Genomic DNA, 24,813 nt, shown 5'->3' on the forward strand with positions numbered 1-24,813 from the left:
TTACACTTCATAAAGCCTACCACACTCCATGTGCATTTTTAACTCTCCTTTGTCTAATCTACTTTGCAGATGAATTTTGTTTACAAACATAATTTTCTCTATGTTGAAGATTATCAGGTAAGCTTACATGAAGTATCATTTTAGTTATTTTTCATTTGTAGATTATAATAAGAGCATTGTTATTCAGTGGTTCGTGTGTTTGTTTGGCTTCCTATTAAAGTATGTAAAAGTACAAGTACCATCACAGATAAAACCGTTAACACTCTAATTTTAGAAGAAAAGGAGTCAGATGATGAAACAAATGTCCACACTGGAGCAACCGGAGGGGTTGTCCGCTTTGGTAAGTCCCTCTGGTCAAATATAGCTATGCAGACGTGTCAGTGTGGGGCTGGTCCGCGTAGCCCTCCCTTTCTGCATATATATGCGAGCATGCATGCTTTTTAAAGCTGAGCTTCACACATGAAGTTATATTATTAAATACCAGGGGAAGGATCCGCGTCCATCACCTGCCATTGCCACCTGCGGACGTCAATCATGCTTGAATATGCGTCGTTTTTCCTGACACGACACTTCTATCTGATTGGTCCATCAGTGGTTCAGGGGCGGGAGCTCCGTAGTCTCTCCTGAAATCTAATTGGACGAAGGACGTCTTTGACGTGACGCAGCCAGGAATTCCCAAAGTTCCCAAGTTCAGGGCAAGAGAGAAACGCTGTTCATACTTAAAAACAAAAAGGTTTTGAAGGAAAATAACAACGAACGACTGGAGTACGAAGAAGTGAGGTAATTAAAACTTCCTTCTTGTGGTCAATGTGAACGAGACGTGCAGGTGTTTGAAGCTCTCGCGAACAGCAGGGCCTGACTGAGAACGCGGAAGAGTGGGAGTGGGAATATTGAGGCTACCATCCTTTGTTTACCATCATGTGTGAGCTGTGAAATAGCCTCTCACAGCAGTTGTAGCTCTTTAACTTTGTTTCTTGCACGTGCTAAAGAGAAGCTTGGCATTCTTTGTGTTGTCGACAAGTGAGTAGCCTCTTAATGTTTGTGTGTCTTGTGTCTGAATCAATGACTGCTCGTGTCTGGGGTTTGACCATTTTTGGTAATTTGACTGGCACACATGAAGAGGATGGATGGATCTGAATGAATGGTTGACTGGGAATAGCAGCTGTGATTAATGCATGCGGTAGATTTGCTGTTTCGTGTGCCTGAAACCTTTGTTGTACTGCGCAGCGGTATATTATGGATGGATGCCACAACGCCGTTACATAACTTGCATCAACGACAATCTGGTCTTTATCCCTTGCGTGCGACGCAGTAGGTCTAAAACTGTATCGCTATTGCATAATTGTTTCCTCTGTGGAAGCAAATTACATCAGCATAATCAATAAATTGACCAGATTGTGGCATAGATTATCATTTTGTGTTTTTTTGTATGCAGAACTGTGCATGTGTGTAATTTGGTTGTCTGAATCTGCACTAGTAACAACGTTAGATTATAATTATAATACATAATAACGCTAAGGAAATCCCTGCATACATCAAACATAAATATATTAATGAAGAAATGTTATCTCTGTCGTAGTCTGCAGAATTTCATTCAGCTGAATCTGCACCGTGCTGTGCCAAGTGGAGCCTGCAGAGGGCGATGTCTGACAACAGCCACAGCACAGGCAGCAGCGGCTCCTCCACCAACAGCTGGACCCTCCTCTCCCCTGAGGTAAGACAGCCAGCCAGCTCAGGGAACTGTACTCACAGCGTTTGGAGGAGGCTCATGAATACAACTTTGAGATATGGCGTGTCTGCACTTGCATCCCAAAGCTTCCCACACTGGTAAAATTGTAGCAAAGTTCAAGTAGAACCAAAACAGTTGTCAAATACTGCCATGTGAAATTAAATGGGAAAGTTGTGCGCCCATTCTTATCTGCCATAGCAACTGCAGGTCTAATTTTTGTTTGTTTTATCTTTGTATTTTAACTCCGTGAGAGAGTATTTGTGCAAAGCTTTGTTTGTTTAAGACTAATACATCTAAATGGACTGCAGCTATACCTAACAGTTGTGCATTGATTCCTACCTCAAGAGAAATCAAGGTGTTGAGTTTTTGTTGAAACAGTTCCAGAGATGTGTGAATTAATGTCTGACAGAAGTCTGTGCTGCTGAATTTTATTGCATTGTAATGATTTATGACCCTATTTATACAATGAGAGCAGCCCAAACAGCAATCTCCTTGGCCAAAAATGAAATCAATGCAGACATGCGAACTTCTGTTCCTAGATGTTTTACTTGTAGCCGTCTCTAGAAGTACCAGACAACATATACACACCCCATATTAAAGTTTTGAATTTTTACCACAGAAACAAAACTAGTCCATACAGTGATTTTGGTCAGAATAATATGTCTTTATAGGCACAAACTGGAATATTCCTTGAATTATTTATAACTCCTCTACTTTGGTCTACTTTGCTTTGGGTATGATTGATATGTCTACAGTATGGTTTAGCTTTTTTTTCAGGAAGGTTAAAGACCCACTTCAGCTCCACTTCTACTGAAATGTGCAAATTTTCTGGGCACGTTTGGGCAAAAAAATTGATGCTTGAGTAAGGCGTAGATGTGGCAAAGTGCCTGAGGGTGGGAAGGAGGGTTGACACAACCCCAGTCGTGCTCTGGATGTCCTTGCATATTGCCAGAGGCATGGGAAAATAATCTTTTGATATAATAACAAAGTCTACACCTTTGGGGCAGATCAAGGGGTGAATGTGGTGAGGAAACACAGCCGAGGGTACTGCCCAGGCAGGTACTAGGGTTGCCACAAGCCCCTGGTCATGCTGTGGCTGTCCCAAGGGCCTGAAAGCTGATGGTGGTCACCAGGCATATCACCAGGTGTTAAAAGGACAAAAGAGATGCAGTCGAGTTTGACCATGGCTGCCAAGCAACACACGTGTCAGCATGTGTCAAGCTTGACTCTGGCTGACCCTCCCCCAAGCTCCAGGTTATGGCACCTTGATCCTTAGCACCCTACATACCTAAACTTTATACAAATGGCTGTATGTCTGTTTCAAGACAGACTTAACATTAGTTTGTGACATTATTTTTCAATATGGCACATGCTTCAAAAGTCCCATTAAGTAGCCAAATGGCAGATGTCTCTCAGGATTATTTCCATTATTTTCTATAGTGCAAAGAGCAGACTTAATATGTCAGTGAAGTTTAAATAACAGAATAAGTTTAAACTCCCGTGACGAGCTTTTAAATTGGTTGTGAAACATAGTGAAATTAATAAAATGGCTCTTTTTGACAAAGGAGAGCGAACAAGATCATCATCAGCGTAACAATTATCTATGGTAGTTGTAATTATAACCTGAAACTTATCCAGTGGAGAAGTTGTCAAAGAAAGTGATTAACAACACACTGATAAAAAGCCTTATTTTACTTTTTAGACAGAAAATATAACACTGCATGTCCTGGCTGTAAGGCAAATATGAGCAGAAGGAAAGGAAGTACTGCTTTTTCCACAGGAGGCTCCAAAATTTAAAAAAAGCCAAAAGTTCCTAATATTAGCTTTAAAGAAGGAAAAGTAGATGTCTAGATCTGAAACAGCCACATTTGACAGAAGTGGATGTCAAATTTACGTCAAAATTCATGTCTTGTTTATTACAGAAGAAACCGAGTTTTTATCTAGGTCATTATTAATTAAGGCATCAAAATGTCAGTGTCTCAATCACAGTGATAGATCGTAAACAAGACATAATGATCTGTCTCCCCAGCGAGCTCTCGTCTGCATGTGCAGGCATGTCTGTATTGAGTGTGCTATAAATGTCAAGGTCGGTGTTACAAATCAGAGGGGGTAACTGAAGGTGCTGAAGCCCGATCTCATGGGCTTTTTTCACCCCACAGGAAGCTGCCGTTGAGAATGTCGGGCCAGTCGATGACGGTACAGAGAGTCTGGGTGACGCACCAAGTCTCTCGGAGGACTTGACAGGTACTGATAAGTTCAGAGTTGGGGATCAAAATAAACACCAGAAATGTTGCTTTGAAGTGTCCTTTGGTTTGGTTTGACACTGTGTTGTTATTCCAGGAGCTACTGTGGAGTTCAAACCAAGTGACATCTCAGTGGAAACCGTTCTGTCTGAAGAAGGCCATCAGGTGGGTACACAGATATGTCACTGTTGAATCAGGGCATACAGTGCCTATAAATAGTATTCACCCCTTTGGATGTTTTACCCTTTTATTGCTTTTATAAATCAATCATGGTGAATATAGTTAAGCATTTTTGATTTAAAAAAATACAAAACAACCTCTTTAATATCAAAGTGTAAGCAGGTTTCTATAAAGTAATGTCAATTAAACAAACATATGTCGTAAAATAATTGATTGCATAAATATTCACCTCCTTTAAAGTGGCTGACGTAATTCATCAGAGGTCCAGCCAATTGGTGCTAGTAGTCTCACAATTAGTGAAATGGGATCACCTGAGTGCAGTGAATGTGTCTCAAATGACTGTGGTATAAAGACATCTTTGTCTGGGAGGTCCAGTCACTGATTAATCAGTATTCCTGGCTACCATTACACCATGAAGACAAGAGAACACCCCAAGCAACTCAGAGAAAGGCTATTGAAAGTATAAGTCAGGGGATGGATACAAACAAACCCCAATGCACTGGACATCCCCCTGAGTTCAGTTAAATCCATCATGAAGATTGGAAAGAATATGGCACATGTTAATCTGCCCACATCATCCTCACAAACTGAGTGACTGTGCAAGAAGGAGACTAGTGAGAGAGGCCACAAAGATACCTATGACTACTCTGAAGGAGTTACAAGCTTCAGCAGCTGAGATAAGAGAGACTGCATATCAACTGTTGCCTAGGTTCTTCACCAGTCAAGACTTTATGGGGGAGTGGTGAAGAGAAAGCCACTGTTGAAGAAAACCTGTATTAAATTTGGATTAGAATTTGTCAAAAGGCATGTGGGAGACTCCAGAGACTGGTGAAGTGGAAGAAAGTTCTTTGGTGTGATGAGACCAAGATGGTGCTTTTTGGCCATCAGACAAGACACTATGCTTGGTGAGAAACAAACACTGCACATCATCATAAACACACCATCCCCACTGCGATGCACAGTGGTGGCAGCATCATGCTGGGGGGATGCCTCTTAACAGCCGGCCCTGGAAGGCTTGTAAAGGTAGAGAGGAAAATTAAAGCAGAAAAATCCTGGTGGAAAATCTTATTCAAACTGCAAGAGAACTATGGCTTGGGGGGAGCTTTTTTCCCCAGCAAGACAATGACCCATAGCACACAGCGAAAGCTACACAGAAACGGTTTAAAGACAACAAGGTGAATGTTGTGAAGTGGCCGAGTCAAAGCCCAGACATCAATCAAATAGAGAATTTGTGGCTAGACTTAAAAAAGGGCTGTTCACACTCAATTTCCGTGCAACTTGACAGACCTTGAGCAGTTTTGCAAAGAAGAATGGAGTAAAATTGCAGAGTCCAGATGTGCAAGCCTGATTGAGATCTGTCCACACAGACTCAGTGCTGTCAAAGGTGCATCTACTAAACACTGACTTGAATGGGGTGAATATTTATGTAGTTACTCACTTTACACTGCATACTTTTATTTAGTTGACATTACTTTGTAGAAATTAAAGAGAAACAGAAGAAGAGATTAAAGAGTATAAAATCAATACAAGGGTTTAACATCCAAGGGGTGAATACTTTTCATAGGCCCGTATATGTTGATGGGAAAATATCGATTGCTGCTTTTCTGCAAATTTGAACTAGCATTCCTCTCTCTGATGGCAGCTCTAAATGAACTATAATGTAAGCTACCTTTTGGGTTATAACAAGTATTATAAGGGCCTGATCAGTGTTAGATGTGGGCTGTGTCTGACTTAATGGTAGGATTATTGGTGCCATAACAATTCTTTATGCTACTGTGTAATTCTTGTTTGATGCAGATGTTTTTTCTCACAGAAATCAAGTACTTAGCTACTGAGCTTATAGTTTCCTATGAAGTACATTTATAGGTTTATTTTTGGGCGTTTTATACCCTTATTTTAGAGGATAGTGAATAATATAGGAGACCAGGGAGGGAGTTTCGGTAAAGGAAGACATGAACCTATGCAGCATACTTAAGCAGACTACAGCCTTTGCTTATGTGTAGCAAATTGGTCATTGGGCCACAGGGTTTTTTTCACAGCTGCTGCAGCTTTCTATGGAGCTCCATGGGAAGCTATTTAATGACAGAGAAATGTAGATAAAACAGGATGAGGGGAAGTTGACATGATTTAGAAGAAGTGCTATTTATGTACATTCAACTGTAATTAGAGATGATATAAAGTAAAAATGTGTTTGACTTCTGTTTCAAGGTGTGTCAGGAGACCTCTCCAGAGTCAGGTGAGGGCCCCATCCCTTCAAGTCCATCACGATTGAGTCCTCTTCCTCCAAACACTCTTGACACCACAGACCTCGACCAGGAGAGTCAGCCTCCAGTCATCCATGACATCGTAACCAGCTCCCCTGGAGACAATGAGCCCCTCGGAGTTACACCTTTTGTCACCTCCATCGATTTGTGTGCTCCTCTTGATATTCCAGCATCTGAACTCCCATTAGAGGCGCCTGAGGAGTCATGCTCCGCTCCTCCCCTGGCTGCAGTCCCCATTACCACAGAAGAAGCGTTTGACACAGCTGCTGATGCCACGCTGATCCCTGCGCAACCTATCGAGGAGAGTCCTGTCTTCCCTGCTGAACCTGAGGTCAGCGTTCCAACAGAGACCCTTACAGCCCCTGATCCCCCCTCTCATGTTGAAGCTGATATCAGCACCGCTCCAGAGAGCACAGAGCTGCCGAGCCAAGTCCCTGAGAGCCCGGTGGTGGAGAGCCCAGTCACTGATAGTCCTGCAGCAGAGACTGTAGGTGCAGCGGAGGCAGAGCAGCAGCAGGAGGAGGAGGAGGAGGAGGTGGCTGTGGAAGAGGAAGAGGTGGCTGTGGAAGAGGAGTTTGAGCCATCTGAGTTGGTGACCCAGGAGGAAAGACAAGAAGAAGGTATGGTATCAATCAGACATGTATATGATGATGCCACCATGACACATCAGGCTGTAATAGCCTGATGTGTCATGTTTGAGAACTCAGAGAAACTGGGTCAGTTTTAGCTGATAAAGTGCAAACCTAAACTGGCAGTTGCGGGGTTTTTCTGATAGCCTTATTTTTCTAGTTTTTCTCAAAAATGTTGATGCTTTCAACTCCTCACTTTGCTCTCAGAAGACCTTCAATTTAACTCAAAAGGACAGAAAAATGCAAGTTGGTGTTTTCCTGTTGACACACCTCTGAAAATTGTCCAACATTTTTATGGGGTTAGCTGCATGTGTGAACACATTGCCAAATTTTCACTCAGCTCTTCCTGGCTTTAATTTTTCTTGCCAGCCCTCTAGAAAATCCTTATGTCAAATCAGGGTGAGCTTATGCGTAAAGGTAGCAGGAACATTATATAAGAGTGAGAGGGAAGAAGTGAAGATCTCACGTGACTGTTGCGATCATGTAGCATATTTGTTCATACCAAGGTTCAAAAGTAACTTTTTCACCTACCTGCCACTGTGGCTTTTTTTTTTTTTTTTTACCAGCCACTTTATTTTAACAATCAAAATTATATAAGAAGGTATGAGATAATAACTAAGGCTTATAGTATTCAAGTTAAAGGCTTTTCATAAAGCAAAATTTTTTAATAGCATTTTCCTGCATCCCAAGTGTCAGACTTGCAAAAGTAAAATATTTTGTGTAAGATCAGAAGGGCCTTGTTTCATAATCCTGGACTTAAGATGAGTAAAACATTGGTTCAAAGACACCTTTAGCAGATACATCAGCTTCAGTACTACTCATATGATATTGAATCAAACCCTCCCAGCACACAGACGATTGTAAACATTTGACGGCAGCTCTGACACAGAGGGGAGGAGGTAGAGAGCGTGTAGGTCTGCTTGGTTCTGATAATGAAATTGGTAGGATCATGCAGAAATCCAGGTCTCAACTTCTGCTGTTTACTGTCACAAAGCCATACTGTTGCATTAGTTTTATCTATCTGCCCCAGTGGTCAGTAGTTGAGCAAATTCACCCAGCACTGCTCAAAAATACCCACGTTTGGCTGGTAGTGGGTGCTAATTTCCCACCCTGGTTGATTCTCTGAATGTATGTAGGTAAAAACTATCATCAAAGCATCAGGCGCTGGTGCTTTGTCTGCCATGTCTGCGTCATCCAACCTCTTGATAGTTGTACATATGAATACGCAAATCAATGAGTTTTCAAGGACAGCCTAACATAGCAAAGTAAAAAGATTCCATGTTTGTTGTCAGGCAGATCCATCTTGCAAAGCTTCAAGCTGCAGCACAGTCAGAAAATGGCACAACCAATCAGGCTCATTTGAGGAGAACAAGGCAGTAGTTATAGGTGGGGTTTAGTTAAGTGAATGCAAGCCAGTAAACAATTGTGCCAAAATGCAACTACAGCAGCAGTTTTTTTAGAGTTGGACATTTCTTTATTAAAATAAGAGCAAAGAACCACACTGGAAGCTTTTCTTGATTGAAGAGATGGTTTTACTCTTCTCCTGACTGGCTTAAGCATGACTTGATTTGCCAACTGGCTCCACTGATAGTGAATAATCATGCATTACACGACAACAGCTGCCTGTTGAGCTTGCGCTGTGTGGTTTACTCAACGGTCACATCAGGCCCCCCAAAACTTCCCATCTGGCCCTCAGAAGATTATCAAATCTAGAAAATTTGTTGGCTAAAAAATCTGTTGTGCTATCTAGGATTTTTTTTATCCTGATGGCTATTAAAGCAACCCCTAAAGCAAGTTAGTTTTAAACAATTTCATTCAGATTGGCTTTATGTTTGATCTGTTTTGCAGAAATCCAGCTGTCAGCCATTATTAGCGTATAAAGACATACTCATCAGCCCATTTTTCATGAAAGCCACTGTTTTCTGCATGAACTTACCAATTCACGCTCTTTGAGAATGTAAAATCAAAACAACAGAACTGTTTCCTGCACATTTTTCACCTATCTAGACACAGCAATTTCATATTAAACCCAGTGATGGGTTGAATATGTGGCTAAAACATCTCCTTCAGCCCCTTGTGGCTGGCTGCAGTATACCTGTTAGGAACTGATTTCACTGCATAAGGTTAGAAATTAGGTACAGCGATTGTTTCTTGTTATAATATATAAATTAGACCAAAAAGGTATGTTCATTGAAATCTGTCCCTCACAGCTTCTATCAAGAAGAAGAAAAAGTTGGCCCCTGTTGTGTAGTTGATGACCCCTGTACCATTTCATGTTTCGTTGCTCTGATTGGCCTCCAGTGAATATGATAGACTGAACAATTATCAAATCACCCTTTATTTTGAAAGGCTCTGTCCTTTCCAGACACTCTCTATGGGTTGCTGCTTAAAAGGATGTGAAATTTATCTCATGCCATGGATAAATGAAACAGTCTATCTTGTGACAGGTGTACCAAACTTTTCTTGACATTTTCAGGGGTACATGTGTGGAAAGAGGCTTTTTTTGTGTGTCAAAACTGATGCCTGGGCCAAAAGCTCAAATATATTTTGTTTAAAAAAGTCTTGAGTGTTGTGGTTAGGAAACATGGCTTTTGAAGAGGACATGATCAAATCAGACTGGGCCTCCTTAAAGTCAACCAGACATTCTTTTAAAAAGACTTAAAGTCTTTGCCTTCTGTTTGTCGCCCCAAGAGACAAAGAAGTTTCTTTTATTGTACTGCCATGGCACTTTGGCAACTACAGCTTCTACTGCAGCTGGATCTCTGTGTCCAACAAGACGTCCAAATACAAAAAAAGCCTCAATAGTAAGAAAGTAGGACTTAAAAATTTAACAAATATATGTTAAGAAGAAGCCAAATGCAACACCTAAACTTCCAGCTAGCATTGGGTTCTTCTCTGACATAAAATCCTGCCTTGAATTACCTGCAGTGATGCCCCAGAGCAAAACTAGTTGCTACTATTTAAATCTATTTTTCTCTTATGCAATAATGTATGCCGACCCATTTGTTGTATGATTATATGAATAAACAAAATTTAAGAAAAGGCTTCACTAACAAGCATCAACTAATCTAACTAATGAGACACAGGGCCTTATTCAGGAAGTAAAGCAGACCAGTTAAACATGCCAGTTTTGTTGCTCTTAAATTGTGCGTAGCCTCAGACAACGAACTTCAGTTGATCTTATCTAAAAACCACTTGTGACTTTGTGTCTCCCTTTGGGATTGTTGGTAACACGGCCTTAAACTACATAAGTGGTTCATGGCTCTTTGTAACTCACACTGTTCAATAGAGGCAGAAAATAAGTGTCCTCTGTGCAGAAGAATTGGTGAACATCTTTATCTGCGTCACGCCAGCAGCTGGAAAATGATTTATCTGTCTGACAGAGAGCCGTGCACCCTGCTGAGAAAATGAAGAAACCTCCATGCATGAAATGACTGTTGTTTTAATTTAGTTCAGAAAATGTCATCTATTCTGTTAGCTCTTTCCCCCACATACTGTTTACACTTTGTTTGTGTTTTTCTGCTCATGTATTCACTTATGTTTTGGTATTTCGTGTGAGGCAGCCTGCCAGCTCATAATTATGGTTTTGGAAATATTCTCTGATTCTGACACTTGCAGCCAAAGATGTCTGGATGATTTATTCGAGTTGGTCTGGGAAACATTACATACATGTGTTTTAACTTTAGGCTTTTGTCATTGTCTGCATGATGGAACATGACATCCCTCTGCTGAGTTGCCATCGCTTTTTCTTGTTCATTTCCCTCGTCTTTCTTCTCTTCGCAGAGCCTTCCAGTAGTTTTGATTCAGGCGACACGAGCGGCTTTGATGACGGACTGAGAAGGAGGAACGTTCCCGCCTTTGAACCACTGAGACCTAGAACATCGGACGAGGAAGATGAGGAAGAGGAGGTGGAGTTTAAGATGGAAGATAAGAAGGAGGAGAAGCCTTTTTTCTCCTTGAACAAATGCATTGTGGGAGCTTTGATCATGCTCTTCTTGGGCTCCCTCTTTCTCTCAGGTGAGCTCCTTTAACTTCTGCTTTCAAGGGTCAGGAAAGAAACTAAAGCCACATTTATAGTTTTTAGAATAAAGATTTTCTTGTAAGGAAATAGGGATGCAACGATATTTTACAACAAAATTAAAAGTCGATATAAGAGGACAATTTAAATCAGTGTTCAACAAAATATACTGAAATAATTACACCAGCAGAGAGCAGTAACTGTTTTTACTTCTCTTGTTTGACGTCCATAGCTGGGAATGAAAATAACGCAGACAAGAGGTGTTTCAAGTCTCTTAATTGAACTGTCCTTGAACCGTCACCCTTATTGGATAACATTTGCAGACTGGATTATGCAGCACAGCAGCTTTAATAAAACTTCACATCAGCAGAGTTTAAAAACAGAGAAAACCCGACCTTTAACAGACACTTACAAGCGTCTCCAATTTATAAAGAGAAAACATGTGATTGCGAGGACTTTTAAAAAAAGCAGTTGACATATTAACTAAGAATGAAGTGCTGAACATAATTTACATGACATCAGTATGACAGAGGGTATTAATGGAGTTAACTATTAGATTTGTTTTCTGATTTTCTGTCAAGCAAAGAAGTATTCATTTTAGGTCTTAAATTAAAAGAAATTATATATTTATCATTGCTCTTGTTTAATTAGATTATGAAGAGAATTAAAGTGTGACTGAGCAAGAGTCTCTGAGTCAGCAAGAAACACAATTTACACCCATCCTCTTGTCACTTAAGTTTTATAAGGCTGATGAGGAATGAGTGTGGGGTTTGAATATTATTATATCAATATTATCCTCAAATTTAGATCTTTAAAATTAATTTCTGTTGCTTTTGGCACTCTCTAGAGTGATCTATGTTTATCAAATACAGAGTTCACAATCAGATAATCTTTAAATGCGATTCAAATGTTTGAAAAATAATTTAATAGTAAGGCTCTTTACCAAGAGAGATGGTTTTTGGGTTATCATGCAGACTGCAGACTTTTTTTTTTATGTACAGGTGTTTGGAATCAGCTAACAAACTGAAACAGAATGCTATTATAATTTGTATTCTATTAGTAATAATATTTTATGTATTTGTGCAGGAATAAACAGCTGCTCAAGCTTACAGAGTTGATTTATGATCAGCTGACGCTGTCCCTTCACCTGATCCTCGAAGCACGTCTCATGTCTCTTAAAACATCTTTCCTCTGTTCTCCGCTGTGTTTGACCACTATGGACTTAGCATGTAGCTAACAGCTAAACACAGCAGTATTTTCACTCTAAAGCCACTTTTTAGTTGGCATTTTGAGAGACGAGACCAGGCCGAGCCCCCAGTAGTCGGTGAACAGAATCTATTGGTGTGTGCTGTGCTGAGTTGATGCTCTCTTTCTAACACCATAGACTTTACCGACAAAACTGTGAACTCAGCGATTATTTATCGCCATGTGTGAGGGGTCACACACTGAAAAATGTTAATATTTAAAAATCTTTATGTGCGTGGCACGCTTACGACTCAAGTCAGGGGCGTATGGACACAGCTTTAGAGACTTGTAATGCACCTCTTGTAGAAGCAAGTTCAGAGTCTTTAAAGGTCTAGTGCTTCACTTTCACTCTGAAAACAGGCTACAACTCTGTCTGTTTAGGGATTATTTTCCCTATTGGTATTAAATATGTATTCATTTAAGAAAGAATTTATGTTATTTAAAAAGTTTCATGAAGATTTGTCAATTATTATGAAGAAATGTATGCATTAATGTGTTAATATCACAAAATAAACTGAAAATTAAAAATTATTACAAATATTTAATAAAAAGGAGATTTTTTACAAGTAATCCCCTTGTGTCTTATGTATTTTGAAATTCTACTATTTAAATTTAAAACTGTTTTTGTACTGTGAACTTTCAGTAGATGGAAGAGGACATGAACTCATGACATGAATTTCAGCGTACTAAAAAGAACTTTTATGGATTCAGAGGAATCATAGGAACAGTAAAAGTTAAATTTTTGATCTCAGAAGGTGCAGAGGACTTGTCCACTGAGATTTCTGTGAGTTTTTTAAAGTAAAACTAGACATTAAAGAGAAAGGGCATCACTGTGGCTGCAGGGAGACGCTGACATGGCTTAATCAAAGTCTCCTGAAGGGGACAATAAAGCATGTGATTAATGCAATTAAAAAATAAATGCACTAATTATCGGCATTAATCGTGTTGGCTTCAGATTCATGTCTTTTATAAAAATGATTCGATTGTTGAAAAATAAAAGTAAGAAATTTGTGAACCCAGAATCATATTACATATCATATCTTGATTCTGGAGTGTGTTGCTACATCCCTCCAAGGGAAAAATGATGAAATTCTAACATTTTTTTACTGCTGTTCCAGCAGAGGTTTGATGATTTTCACATTTACTACAGATATTCTAAAAAAAACAAAAAAAGCCACTTCACATCAGATGTGTTTGACAGTGTCGTTATCCCAGCATGTTTATTTGCAGTCGTCAGCACTGGACACACGTCTGTTTTTAGATTTTGCCGACTTAGCTCTACTGTGTCAACAGGTTTCCTCTCTGACCTGGATAATGGTAGGTCCTGTACTGCAGATAAGACAGCAGTGTACGCTTCACCGCTAGCTGGCTAATGCTCTGTAGCTCGTCCAAGCGCTTATCTGGCCTGACACTTCACGCAGTTGCAGCAGAAAATAGCAAATAACACGCATTTTGAGTTGAACAATAACACTCTTTATCTGTGTGTGGAAGCACTCGCTGGATGTTGACGGGGCCTAAAATGAGCGGGAAATTGTCTGTTGCTGGTTGTTTGCTTGGATAGGCAGAAATATTCATTCTTTTTGTCATGGAATTTGAAAAATCTACCTTTTATAAACATTTGTGCACAGGTAATGCCTGAGCTTAGGATGAACCTCAAAACTAAAGCTGCTTCTTCTGCTGTTTTAAGCTGCATGTGTGAGTAAAAGAGACATTTAAGACTCACTGATGTGTTGTTTCCTCTTCTGACAGGTGACTTTGATGGGACCGATGGAGAACAAAGCCAGGTCTGTTCCTCTGGTCTCTTCTTTTTACTCAGTTTCAGTGTAATATGCTGTCAAATATATGTCTAAAGAGAAGACTTTAAAGAAAACTTGAGTCCAAAAACATAAAAGCCAAATGATAATGAAAGGATTACTTACAAATATGCGTTTTCTTCATTTGCCAACCATTTTGGATTCAGGACTGGCTTAGCAGTGATCCACAGGATATGAAAGAGCTATTGGATAAGCTGACACAGGAAAACCAACAAATCGCTCAGCTAGAGGCTCAACTACAGGTCAGTGCAGCGCTGATACTGATGCTAATGAGCTCGATTTACCCCGTCCTTATGTTTTAATGTACCATAATAAAAAGAAAACATGTTCTCAATAAATAAATAACATTTTTCAGAACCTGGCTTTGATTTCTGAATTTGTCGGCATTGTAAACATTGCTTTTATTTTGTTTCTCTAGGCTCAGAAAGAAGAACTCGATTCAGCTCTGAAGGCAGCAAGCGGGGACGAACAAAATAAAGCGGGTCTGGAAAAAGAGAATGTGAAGCTGAAGGAGGAGCTGTCGTCGCTGCCTGAGCTGAAGAAAGAGCTTGAGAGTCTGAGGGCCCGAGTGACTGAACTAACCCAGCTCACAGGTAGGGTGTGGTGAACATAATGTAAATATCTGTGGCTGTGGATTAATCCGTTCAAACATTTATTAGTAAATAAAAGCACTTAAAGCTCCTGAGAAAAGTTTTTAACATGTTTTGAAATAGACTGAAATTAGTTTGGAAGCTTCTTTCTGATACATAAAAAGCAAAAGACATCATCAGCAGTAGAATGTTTTTCTTTGTCAGTAAAAGCAAGCAAGCATCAGATGAAGAGATTAACAGCACTCTACCAAAACAGCCTTTGGTTTGTTACCATACTCTGTATTTTTGTTTCAACTGTCAAAAGTCGCAGAAGGAAACGCAACTGTACCATCCTACTTTTTTGGTACCCTTCTGTTGGGCTCCAGGCCTGCCTATCTGACCCTAGAGAGTGGAGCTAGACTCACTATAGTGCACTGATTGGTCAAAAGGATCTTCACACACTGGACAAACATAAAACACATGATGTTTATGACTGAGCTGAACAGCTGTTTTCAAAGGTAAAATACTGATACACTGCTAAGCAAATAGCATGGGATTTTTTTCACTGGTCTAACACGGTCCAATCATGAATGACCAAAAAATCTTGTAGTCTGAGCCGGCCTTTAGTGAGAGAGGTGACCAAGAACCTGATGGTCACTCTGACTGGCCTCTTGGCTTTCATATGGAGGTTTTTGCTAACTCAAAGCAGGCTTTCATTTGTTTTTCACTGGAGAGAGGCTTCTGTCTAGCCACTCTGACATAAACCAAGATTAGTGTAGGGATGCAGTGATGGTTGTCCTTCTGGAACACTGTCTCATCTTCACACAAGAGGGAAGAATATCCCTAGTGTTGTTCTAATTTTCAGTACCTCGATACTTTGTTGATACAACTTTTTTACAACCAAAAATAATCTGAAATTTCAATGATCAGGGGTAGCATAAGGTACTAAAGCTTTAAAAACAACAAACATGTATTTATTGTTTTAACTTTAAGCACCTGCCTACTGTCTAATTGCAAAAATGAATTGACAATGTCTTTGTGCTGAAATGTTGTCAACGTATTTGTGCAGTTTAAACTGTGAACAGGAATTTTCTTGCATTTGTTGGTAGCTACAAGTGTGAAATTAACAAATATTGTTTGCCCAGGGCCTGAATTTTGTTGCCATTAAATCAAAAACTTTTAGAGTCTGGATTACAACAAGCCTCTTTCTTTTCTGATAAACTTGAAGGAAAAAGTTCTGATCATTTTGTTATCTTCAATTCTTTACAGCTGACCAGGAAGTTCCGCCTGCTGCCTCAAGCTCAACCCCTCATCCAGCAGGCAAAGACAGTCAGAACTACCAGAAAACAGCCAGTCCAGAGAAAAGACGGGACACAAATGATGGAGGGAAGCTGAAGGAAGAACTCCAGCGTCAGAAAGTCCTTCTGGAGGAGAGCAGGAAGAGACTTCAAGGGATGAAAAAAGACGGAGGAGACAGGAAACGAGTGAGGGACAGTCTAGAGGAGATTCAGAGGAAGCTGTCCGAACAGGTGGAGAAGTGGGGGAAGAAGAAGCCGCAGGAGGCCAAATGGAAAGGGAACAAAGGCAAAACCAATGAGCGGGACCACTGGAAGAAAGAGGAGAAGAAGGAGTGGAGAGGAGAGAAGGATTGGAAGCACAGCAAAGATGGAGGATGGAGGGAGAAAGAGGAGAAGAAGGAGAAGGACAGGCGGTCTGAGAAACAAAACTCTCACAAGGAGGCGTGGAGGAAACACCAGGACGAGTGGGAGAGGAAGAAGGGGGAGAGGAGGATGGACAGAGAGGAGAGGAGGAAGGAGAAACCGTGGCATAGCAAGCATGAGAGGAATGCCCACAGCCATCATCATCATCATCAGCAGCAGCAGCAGCATCAGCATCACCACCACCATCAGCAGCCCCGTCAGCCCCATCAGCACAACCAGGCCGGTTTCTGGAGAGACCAGGAGCAGAAGCTGCGACGCAACATCCGCCCTCAGCTGGGCTGCAGCTCCTCAGAGGACTGCGCCGCCAAGGACGGGCTCTACCCGGTAGAGCTGCCTGAGTTCGAGGAGCTGCTGGAGGGCTACCTGAGCAAGCTCGAAGGATCGTCATCCGAGAGCAAAGACAAGATCAGGAAGCTGACCGCCGAGTTCTTCGAGGGCGGGGTGTTCATCCACGACAGGGTTCTTTTCAGTGACTTCGCCGAGGACGTGGCAGACATCCTGGAGGACTTGGTGGACGTTTTGGAGGATGACGCAGGAAAGGATGACGACTCCTTGGAGGAAGAGATGGAGGAGTTTGAGCGTGAAGCTTTATGGAAGTTTGCTGCCACGGCTTGAATGGACACAAACGGGGAAAACAGTAAAAAAATTAAAAAAACGACACTAAGATGCAGCACAAGTGGTGGTTTTTAGGACGTTTCTTGCCTACATTCTCCTCCTCAGAGCTGTAATTGTAGTAGCTTCAGGTGCAGAGTGCTTGTGCCTCTCATAAAACGTGTCCCTTTGAGTCTTTAATTATAAGCTAGACTTGTTCTTGTCATTTTGGACTTGTGTTACCTACCTCCTAAAGAAAAGCCCCTCAGTAATGTGTTGTGTGGATTTCACTCTGCTCTCTAGTGTTTTCTCTTAACCTAGTGCATGTTGGAGCTCATAATGTAAATTCAAACTCATATCACACTAAAAAACAGACTTCAAGGGGATTGTTCTAGTTCTGTTTAGCAGCACTGCAATGGTTAAAATGTTCATACAATGACAGATCGACATGTTTAACGGACTGTTAAATACTTTTCTGCCTTTGCCTTTTGCCCTCTCTGCAGAAACAACCTGCCTGTACTCGGAGCAGGTTAAAACAAATCAGAGAAGTTTTCACAGATCCCATTCGCCTCTAGCCTGTTGTTAGCTGTCCAATCCCAGAGGATCTCATGGGATCCCGCTTCTTTCAGCGAGAAGAATCAGATCAGGTCGGACCAGTTTTTTTTTTTCTTGTGTGTCAGCAGCTCTTTAATAGATTTGGGCAAACACAGCAAGCCCTGAGTGTTTGGTTTTATAGATTTGACACACTCTTTGACTAAAGCTGTGTGGAGAAACAGGATCTGGTTTGTCAAAGAAAAAAAAATGCAATAGGACACAAAGATAGCCATAGCTGAATTTATGATTGCTTAACCACTGCAGCACTTTTCTCAGACATTCACATTTAAGTCTAACTCCTTTTTTTTTTTTTACAAGTTTTGAGACCGTTAATTCTCATTCTTGGGACCTTAAGTGCATCATCCACACATACTTGGCATCCCAGAGCTTTCAGCTATCCACATCTATACCCAAAGAGTTTCATGTAATTGATTTGCTGATTAGCCTTGAGGTAAAACTCAAACAAAACCAGTGATTTTATCCTGTTGTTTTGTTAACATCTTTATCTTAAACGACATAAATGCACTTGACACATCAAAAGATGAAGAAAAAAAGATAAAGCTGCTTCTTATGTTGTTTTTTCAAGTTTAAAGGCGAGACAACCCATAAAATGTAGTTCAGCGCAAAGTTGATTTAGTATTGCAGAACTGCTTTTCAGAGTTTCATACTTTAACACAAAGAAACTACATGTTGTTTTCTTTTTTTGTGTTTGATTCTATTCGACTGTGACGTTTTCCCTTTTTTTTCGGTGGATGTGAAGTTAATATTGACAGATTGTGATTGTTGGTACTCATTTTCAGTAGTTAAATCTCCTGTGAGGAGCTTTTAAGTTGTTATCAAATAAGCTGTAAATGCTATTGATGCCTCTTTATGAGCTACAAAAGCAAAAAAACCATTAATGGTGATTTCTATCGTCTGGAGCTGCTGTAGGACTTTTTATCACGAAGATTCTTCATAAGAGATACATTTCAATGATAAGAGGAGCAGAATAGTTTTTATAGTTATAAAAAAACACTATAACACATGTTCTGGACAAAAGGTACTACTTTGTCTACAGGGGGCGCCAAAATCGACTAAGTTCCTCACAGGAGCTTTAAAGGAACTTGAAGTGTTTCATATTTATTTATTCTGTCCATACACTGCAACTCTTTTCCTTTTTTTGACAAGAAGAACCACATCCTGTGCGCCAGGCTGCACACGTTGAATGTGTGATGGTTTCAGAGATTTGTTTGCCAGCTCCTGCTTATGTGCCTTTATTAATATAGATGTGTTAGCCTGGACAAAAGGTCTTAGATTTCATTTGCTTCTGCAGCATCAAGAAGAAGTTAGTTTACACCATTTGTAATTAACCTGCTGCTTATAGAGCAGAGAGTGAATGTCGTCGGGTTTACACATGAAAAAGATTTTTGTTCTCTGATGTTCGTACAGAGGATTATTTTTGGAAGTTTTTAGACCAAAGGGAACAGAAGAACGCTTAATTTCAGCATCACTTAGCCTACTGTATTAGTGAAAGTTTATTCTGTATTTGAGAAGTATTTTTGTGTTTGTGGGAGAACAGCGAGGCTCTGTGCTGAGGGAGAATGCAGAAACTGGCTCAGATGTGCATGTAATTGATCCCTGGAGAAATGTATTGATGGTTTTTGATCAAATTTGGATCATTTTTAGTTTTTTTCATCAGTTCTGTCCTCTTTTAGGAAGTCAGTATTAATTTCAATAAATTTTTCACCATGGACTTGGATCAGTTTGTCTTTATTCAGTCAGACTGTGTTTAAAGTCCCTGTGAGGAGTTTTTAATTGCTTTTGTGAACTATACAAGCAAACAGATATCAGCAGGAGGGCTGATTATTTTACTTTTATCATTTCATCAATTCTTTGCAGCATCTTAAAAAGCACACCTTTTTAGATTCCTCACACAATTTTTCCATGTATAGACTCAGTCAATTTAATCAGTGTTGATATCAAATCAGCCATGGGGCACAGAATGAGCAGACTGTCGACAGGTTGAAAAAACATCACCATCCAAGAAAAAATGCCCTCGTTTTTGCTTATTAAATTATTTTAGCTTACATGAAAAGGTGCTATGAATTCTGTTTGGCCTTGCCATGTTTTTATGGTATGTCATGGGTTATTTAAAAAAAAAAATCAACCTCTCCTGTGCTCAACCGTCCTGTCTTACTCACCTATCTATATACTAGTGTGTACTGTATATCATGAAATCATTAATGGACTCTCTCTAATCTGATGCTGAGTCAATGTAGTCCAAAGACGACACACCCGTCTACCAGGAGATTTTAGAGCATTTCATGCTTCTGTCCACTGAGAAGTATTATGGAGAAACTGGTTTCTTTTACCTGCAGGACTTAACACCTGCCCACAGTGGAGCCAAAGCTACCAGAGACTGGTTTGCTGTCAATGGCATTACTCTGCTTTATGGGCAAGTTAACTGGCCTGAGCTGAACTACACAGAGAATCTTTGGAGTAGTATCAAGAGGAAGATGAGAGTCACCACACTCAAAGATACAGATGAGCTGAGGGATATCAGAGCAGCCTGGGCTTTCATAAACCTCAGCAGTGTACAGTGCCTGTAAAAAGTATTTACCCTCTTGGATATTTTTACCCTTTTAGTGGCTTTATAAATCAATCGTGGCCAATACTGTTTGGGTTTAGACAAATATTTGTTTTTTTTACAGGAAAAGTCCTTTAATGTCCAAGTGAAAACAAATTTCTACAAAGTAATGTTAATTGAAAATATGTAAGCTTGTGCTGAAGCTTATAACTCCTTCAGAGTGGTCATAGGTGTCTTGATGGCCTCTCTCACTAATCTCCTCCTTGCATGCTCACTCAGTTTGTGACGACGACCTGATCTAGGCAGATTTACACATGTATCATATTCCTTTCATTTCTTGATGATAGATTTACCTGAACTTCAGGGGATTTTCAGTGCCTTGGAGATTGTTTTTGTATCCTGACTTATACTTTTCAATAACCTTTTCTCAGAGTTACTTGGAGTTTTCTTTTGTCCTTATGGTGTAATGGTAGCCAGGAATACTGATTAACCAGTGATTGGACCTTCCAGACACAAGTGTCTTTGTACTGCCATCACTTGGGACCCATACATGGCATTCAGGTGATTCCCATTTCACTAACTGTGAGACTACTAGCACCATTTGACTGTACCTCTATTGAATCAGTCACTTTAAAGGGGGAGAGGGGTTATGCAATCACTTATTTTACATTTTATATTTTTGTTTAATTGACATTACTTTATAGAAACCTGTTTTCACTTTGACATTAAAGAGTTATATATATATATATATATATATATATATATATATATATATATATATATATTTTTTTTTTTTTTTTTTTTTTTTTTATACTCAAAAAAACTTGGACTGTATTGATTGCTGCAGATGTTAACCCCCCACAGGGAAAAGAAAGCTTTCCTGGGAGTCATTTAATGCTGACTGCTATCAGATGATGTTAGACAATGATTATCAATATTTTCCCAGATCTATTCACAACTTTAGCTCAGCTAAAAAACATTTTGTCCAGACGGGTCATCAAAATCAACACAGACCCAGGGTCCTTCACAGGGGATTAAAAAAAAGACAGTTCTGAATAAATTTCCCCATATTTTTTGTTTTAATTATCTTTTTTTTTCTTTTTTTGTTATATGATGACAAAATAATGTACAATGGTCTCATGTGTGGCTCAGTGCGTGCTGAGAAGTGAAAGCACTGGCATGGCAGGCATCTGTTATCACAGCTATGTTGGCAAACTAAAATATTTACATCCAGATTAAATCCTCTGAGCAGGAGCTTACACGTTCAATGAAACAATCTCTCTTCAGCGTGTCCTCCTGATACTAGAAACCCAACCAGTCATCGACCTGATATGCTGATGAACGAGAATGTAAGCAATGATTGAGACCAGTCCGCCACAAAGAAAATGACTAAGACGCCTGTCATTCTTTGAATTCTACAAACAACTCACCTTGAAAGAATTTCTGTTTCTCTTTTTCTTCATTTAAATGTCTAAGAAAAAAATCAAAAAGAAAATTACCTTTCCTAGCTTGTTAAAATCTTTAAATGTTAAAAAGTCTTTTATTTTGAAGGGCTTGCACACTAGAGTGTGCACTGTCCAAAGGCCATTTTATTTGAGTCATATTTGGTATAAACTAATTACTGCTGAGACTAGCGTGAGTCAGTCTCTTGATTAGTGTGGCCTGACAAAAAAAATGCCATCAGCTCTGCAAACGCACAGGCAAACGGCTTTTGTGCTTTCATCAGTACAAATTTGCCCTTTTTGTCGGACTAGATGACAGTCTCTCTGTGATGTGATTTGTCCCCAGTGGAGTGGAAATCAGGCAGAGATAAGGTCAGCCTGCTGGATGGGGAGAAGAGGGCAGGTTAAGCGTTTTTCCGCTGATGTGAGCGAGGATGAGGCGTATAAATTTAGAGCTGTGATGTTCAGTTTGGTTCTCGGTACCTGCTCTAACACAACACAGCATCTTAACACAACAGGTCAGTCTCTGTGTGCATAATTCTGTCTTTTCTTGACTTTCTGTGCAGGATTGTTGCATCTTTGTTGAGTCTTTTGTTCTTTTCTCATTGGAGGTCCCATCATGGAAGATGCCATCTGCACCCTGGTTACACAGTTCAAGACGTATGCTGGGAAAGACGGATCCTCCAGCACCCTGAGCAAAGATGAATTCCAAAACCTGGTGATCTCTCAGCTGCCAAACTATGTCAAGGTAAACCACAGGAACTCCTCTTAACCTCTGTACTTGCTGATCTCTGTCACATCCCAACCACAAGAAAGAAAGAACCTAGCTTATGATGTAACACTCCGGTCTAAAGCCTCTTTAGATATCTGTTATCTCATTTAAACACATGACTTTGAGTATATCGTCATCAAAATCTCACACCTGCAGCCTCAAAATTTAACAGATAGTCTATACTTGTGCTGATTTTTACAAAAATAGTGGTGCAAACCTTCCATACATTATTGAAAATACTTTTCACAGGCCTTTAGAGCTTCATTTTCATGTTGGGTTTTGGTGTGTGACTAGCCCATTTAAGATCTCAGGCTGCAGCAAATGTTCCTTGGTAATCTACCAATATATGTTTTTATATCGTAATAATATGTGGGAAAATACATTTCATTTCTAAAATAAGCATTTAAAAATGTTTTGAATAATTATGTCTGCCTGCAAAAGCATGCACTCTGGTACATTTTCAGTGGTTGAAAATGGAAAAAAAACCAAGCTGAGGTGTATTTAAATAAATGGAGGCAGCAAATTTTCTGAAGTTTAACTGACAGATTTCTTTGACAACAGGAAGTTTGTTAGATTTTTTCCTTTGCCATTCTACTTTATAGTGCTTAAACTTATAAATATCTAAATGTGTGTAACAAGTCTTTTTAATCAGAAGTTTGCATTATGTAGGGAAGCCATAAAGTGAGCACATATCCATATTTAATTTGACCTGTTTAACCCATTGATGACAACTTTTTTTCAACTGATATTAAAATTTTCAGACATGATAAAGAAAAAAAGCAAGTGATCATACAAACAAAAGAAAGATGTTTGTAATATGTATATGTAAATTGTATGTATATAAGAGGCATACATTTATTGAGTCCCATATTACTTCATATATCAGCGAAAATTAATCAAATAGCTTTCTTATTGACAATACATTTTTTTTACAGAAAAAATACATATATTTTGAAAGAAAAAAACTAAATATGGTTTTACCAAATATATTGATTTATTTTTACCGAAAAAATACGGATACATTTTTGCAGAAATATAAACATATTTTTCAGAAAAATATAAATGTAATTTTACAAAAATATATATAAATGCATTTTTACAGAAACTACATGAAAATGTATTTTTTTGCAGAATAATACAGAAATTAATATTTGTATTTGTATCTTATTTTACTTATTTAGATTTTTTTTGAATATATATTGTTTACAGATTGTCGTGATCGGACAAAAAAATAGAAAGAAATTAAAAATATATTTACTGTGATCACAAAAACCTAATACAGAAGCATGAATACAAGCAGAAATCCTCATTGTTAACTTTTATATACATCCCTCCATCGAACAATATAAAGTCATTCATTCCTCTGTGGGCTTCTGCAGTGATATGGTGTCCAGAAAGTGGTTATGTTACACATAGTGAATATGATGTAAAGATGTAAATGTAAAGTAAATTTCAAAAAAAGGATCTACCAAATGTTCATCCTGTTATTGATAAAAGGCATACATTTGATTATTGACTTCATAACTCTCGCATTAAAAAGTGAGATGTGGTAAATCCGTATGTAGTCATTTCACACTTTACAGCAAAATTAGTATCAATATTCTAATAATGATAATAAAATAAATATGCATGTTTAATGGTGGCATTTCTGAGGGGCAAAATTCAAGTTCCAGATTTATTTTTTTCCTGCTCTGTCACAGGTAATTAGTTTAAAAAGCGCTTTTAATGCATCAGGAAACTTGATGTGTCTGTTAATAAAACACTTCCTTTTTATTTGTTCCTACAGTTAACCATTAGGTGGCAGGACAGCCTTGCAGAGTGTCTAATGTTGCACATCAGACTGAGCCTGCTAATTATGATCCCTTTCTCTCTTTCACTTGCGGTCATCACCCACAGAACGCCAGCGACCCTAAGGTCGTGGAGGAGCTCATGGGTTCACTGGACGAGAACAACGACGGGGAGCTGACGTTCTCTGAGTTCTGGCAGCTGATTGGAACACTGGCCAGCAAACAGGGGGGGTTCCCTCAGTAGAAAACTAGTCTCTGAGCCTGATTGTGCAACTCCACTCATATTGATCTCTCCAACATTGCTTTTTATCCCTCCACTTGTGCCACATGTGTAACTCTTTAGTTAACCATTTCATGAATGCAGGGAACTTTGAATTAAAGGCGTCATTGTCTGGAAAGCTCAGTCACCAGTGTTGTGCTGTCTCCTGTCATTTATTCACCACGTTATATGATGTCCAACCTGCTAGCGCCTTGATTTAGGCAGAGTGTAATCCTATATGTGTCACCGCTGCTGCAGCTGAGACCAGGTCTTGTTCCATAGAGCTTCATAATGCGTATACAAAGCTGCCTGCCCAAGCGTTTAGCATGCAGTGATGCAAAACAAAGCCTGCTCTTTACTGTCCCTCTCTGTACATGAGGCCTTAGGTAT

At 39.5% G+C, this 24,813-nt stretch overlaps 2 protein-coding genes across 4 annotated transcripts; both read left to right on the forward strand.

Moving 5' to 3' along the window:
- Positions 1-372: 372 nt before the first annotated feature.
- On the forward strand, positions 373-19,327 carry pbxip1a (pre-B-cell leukemia homeobox interacting protein 1a). Of its 3 annotated transcripts, none has more exons than XM_041808157.1 (11): positions 373-780; positions 1,580-1,714; positions 3,889-3,973; positions 4,070-4,137; positions 6,361-7,036; positions 10,829-11,062; positions 13,602-13,625; positions 14,058-14,092; positions 14,269-14,364; positions 14,541-14,715; positions 15,961-19,327. In XM_041808157.1, the coding sequence occupies exons 2-11, from the start codon at positions 1,643-1,645 to the stop codon at positions 17,025-17,027; spliced, it is 2,532 nt and encodes an 843-aa protein (XP_041664091.1). In that variant the 5' UTR covers positions 373-780; positions 1,580-1,642; the 3' UTR covers positions 17,028-19,327. The 3 variants fall into 3 exon arrangements, with proteins under 3 accessions (XP_041664091.1, XP_041664093.1, XP_041664092.1); XM_041808158.1 differs by lacking the exon at positions 373-780 and adding an exon at positions 906-1,020; XM_041808159.1 differs by lacking the exon at positions 13,602-13,625.
- Positions 17,529-24,560, forward strand: s100a11 (S100 calcium binding protein A11). Its single transcript, XM_041808160.1, has 4 exons — positions 17,529-17,650; positions 21,952-22,123; positions 22,217-22,353; positions 24,274-24,560. The coding sequence occupies exons 1-4, from the start codon at positions 17,612-17,614 to the stop codon at positions 24,406-24,408; spliced, it is 483 nt and encodes a 160-aa protein (XP_041664094.1). The 5' UTR covers positions 17,529-17,611; the 3' UTR covers positions 24,409-24,560.
- Positions 24,561-24,813: the final 253 nt, after the last annotated feature.

This window comes from Cheilinus undulatus, linkage group 16, assembly GCF_018320785.1.
Source record: "Cheilinus undulatus linkage group 16, ASM1832078v1, whole genome shotgun sequence".
NCBI lineage: Eukaryota > Metazoa > Chordata > Actinopteri > Labriformes > Labridae > Cheilinus > Cheilinus undulatus.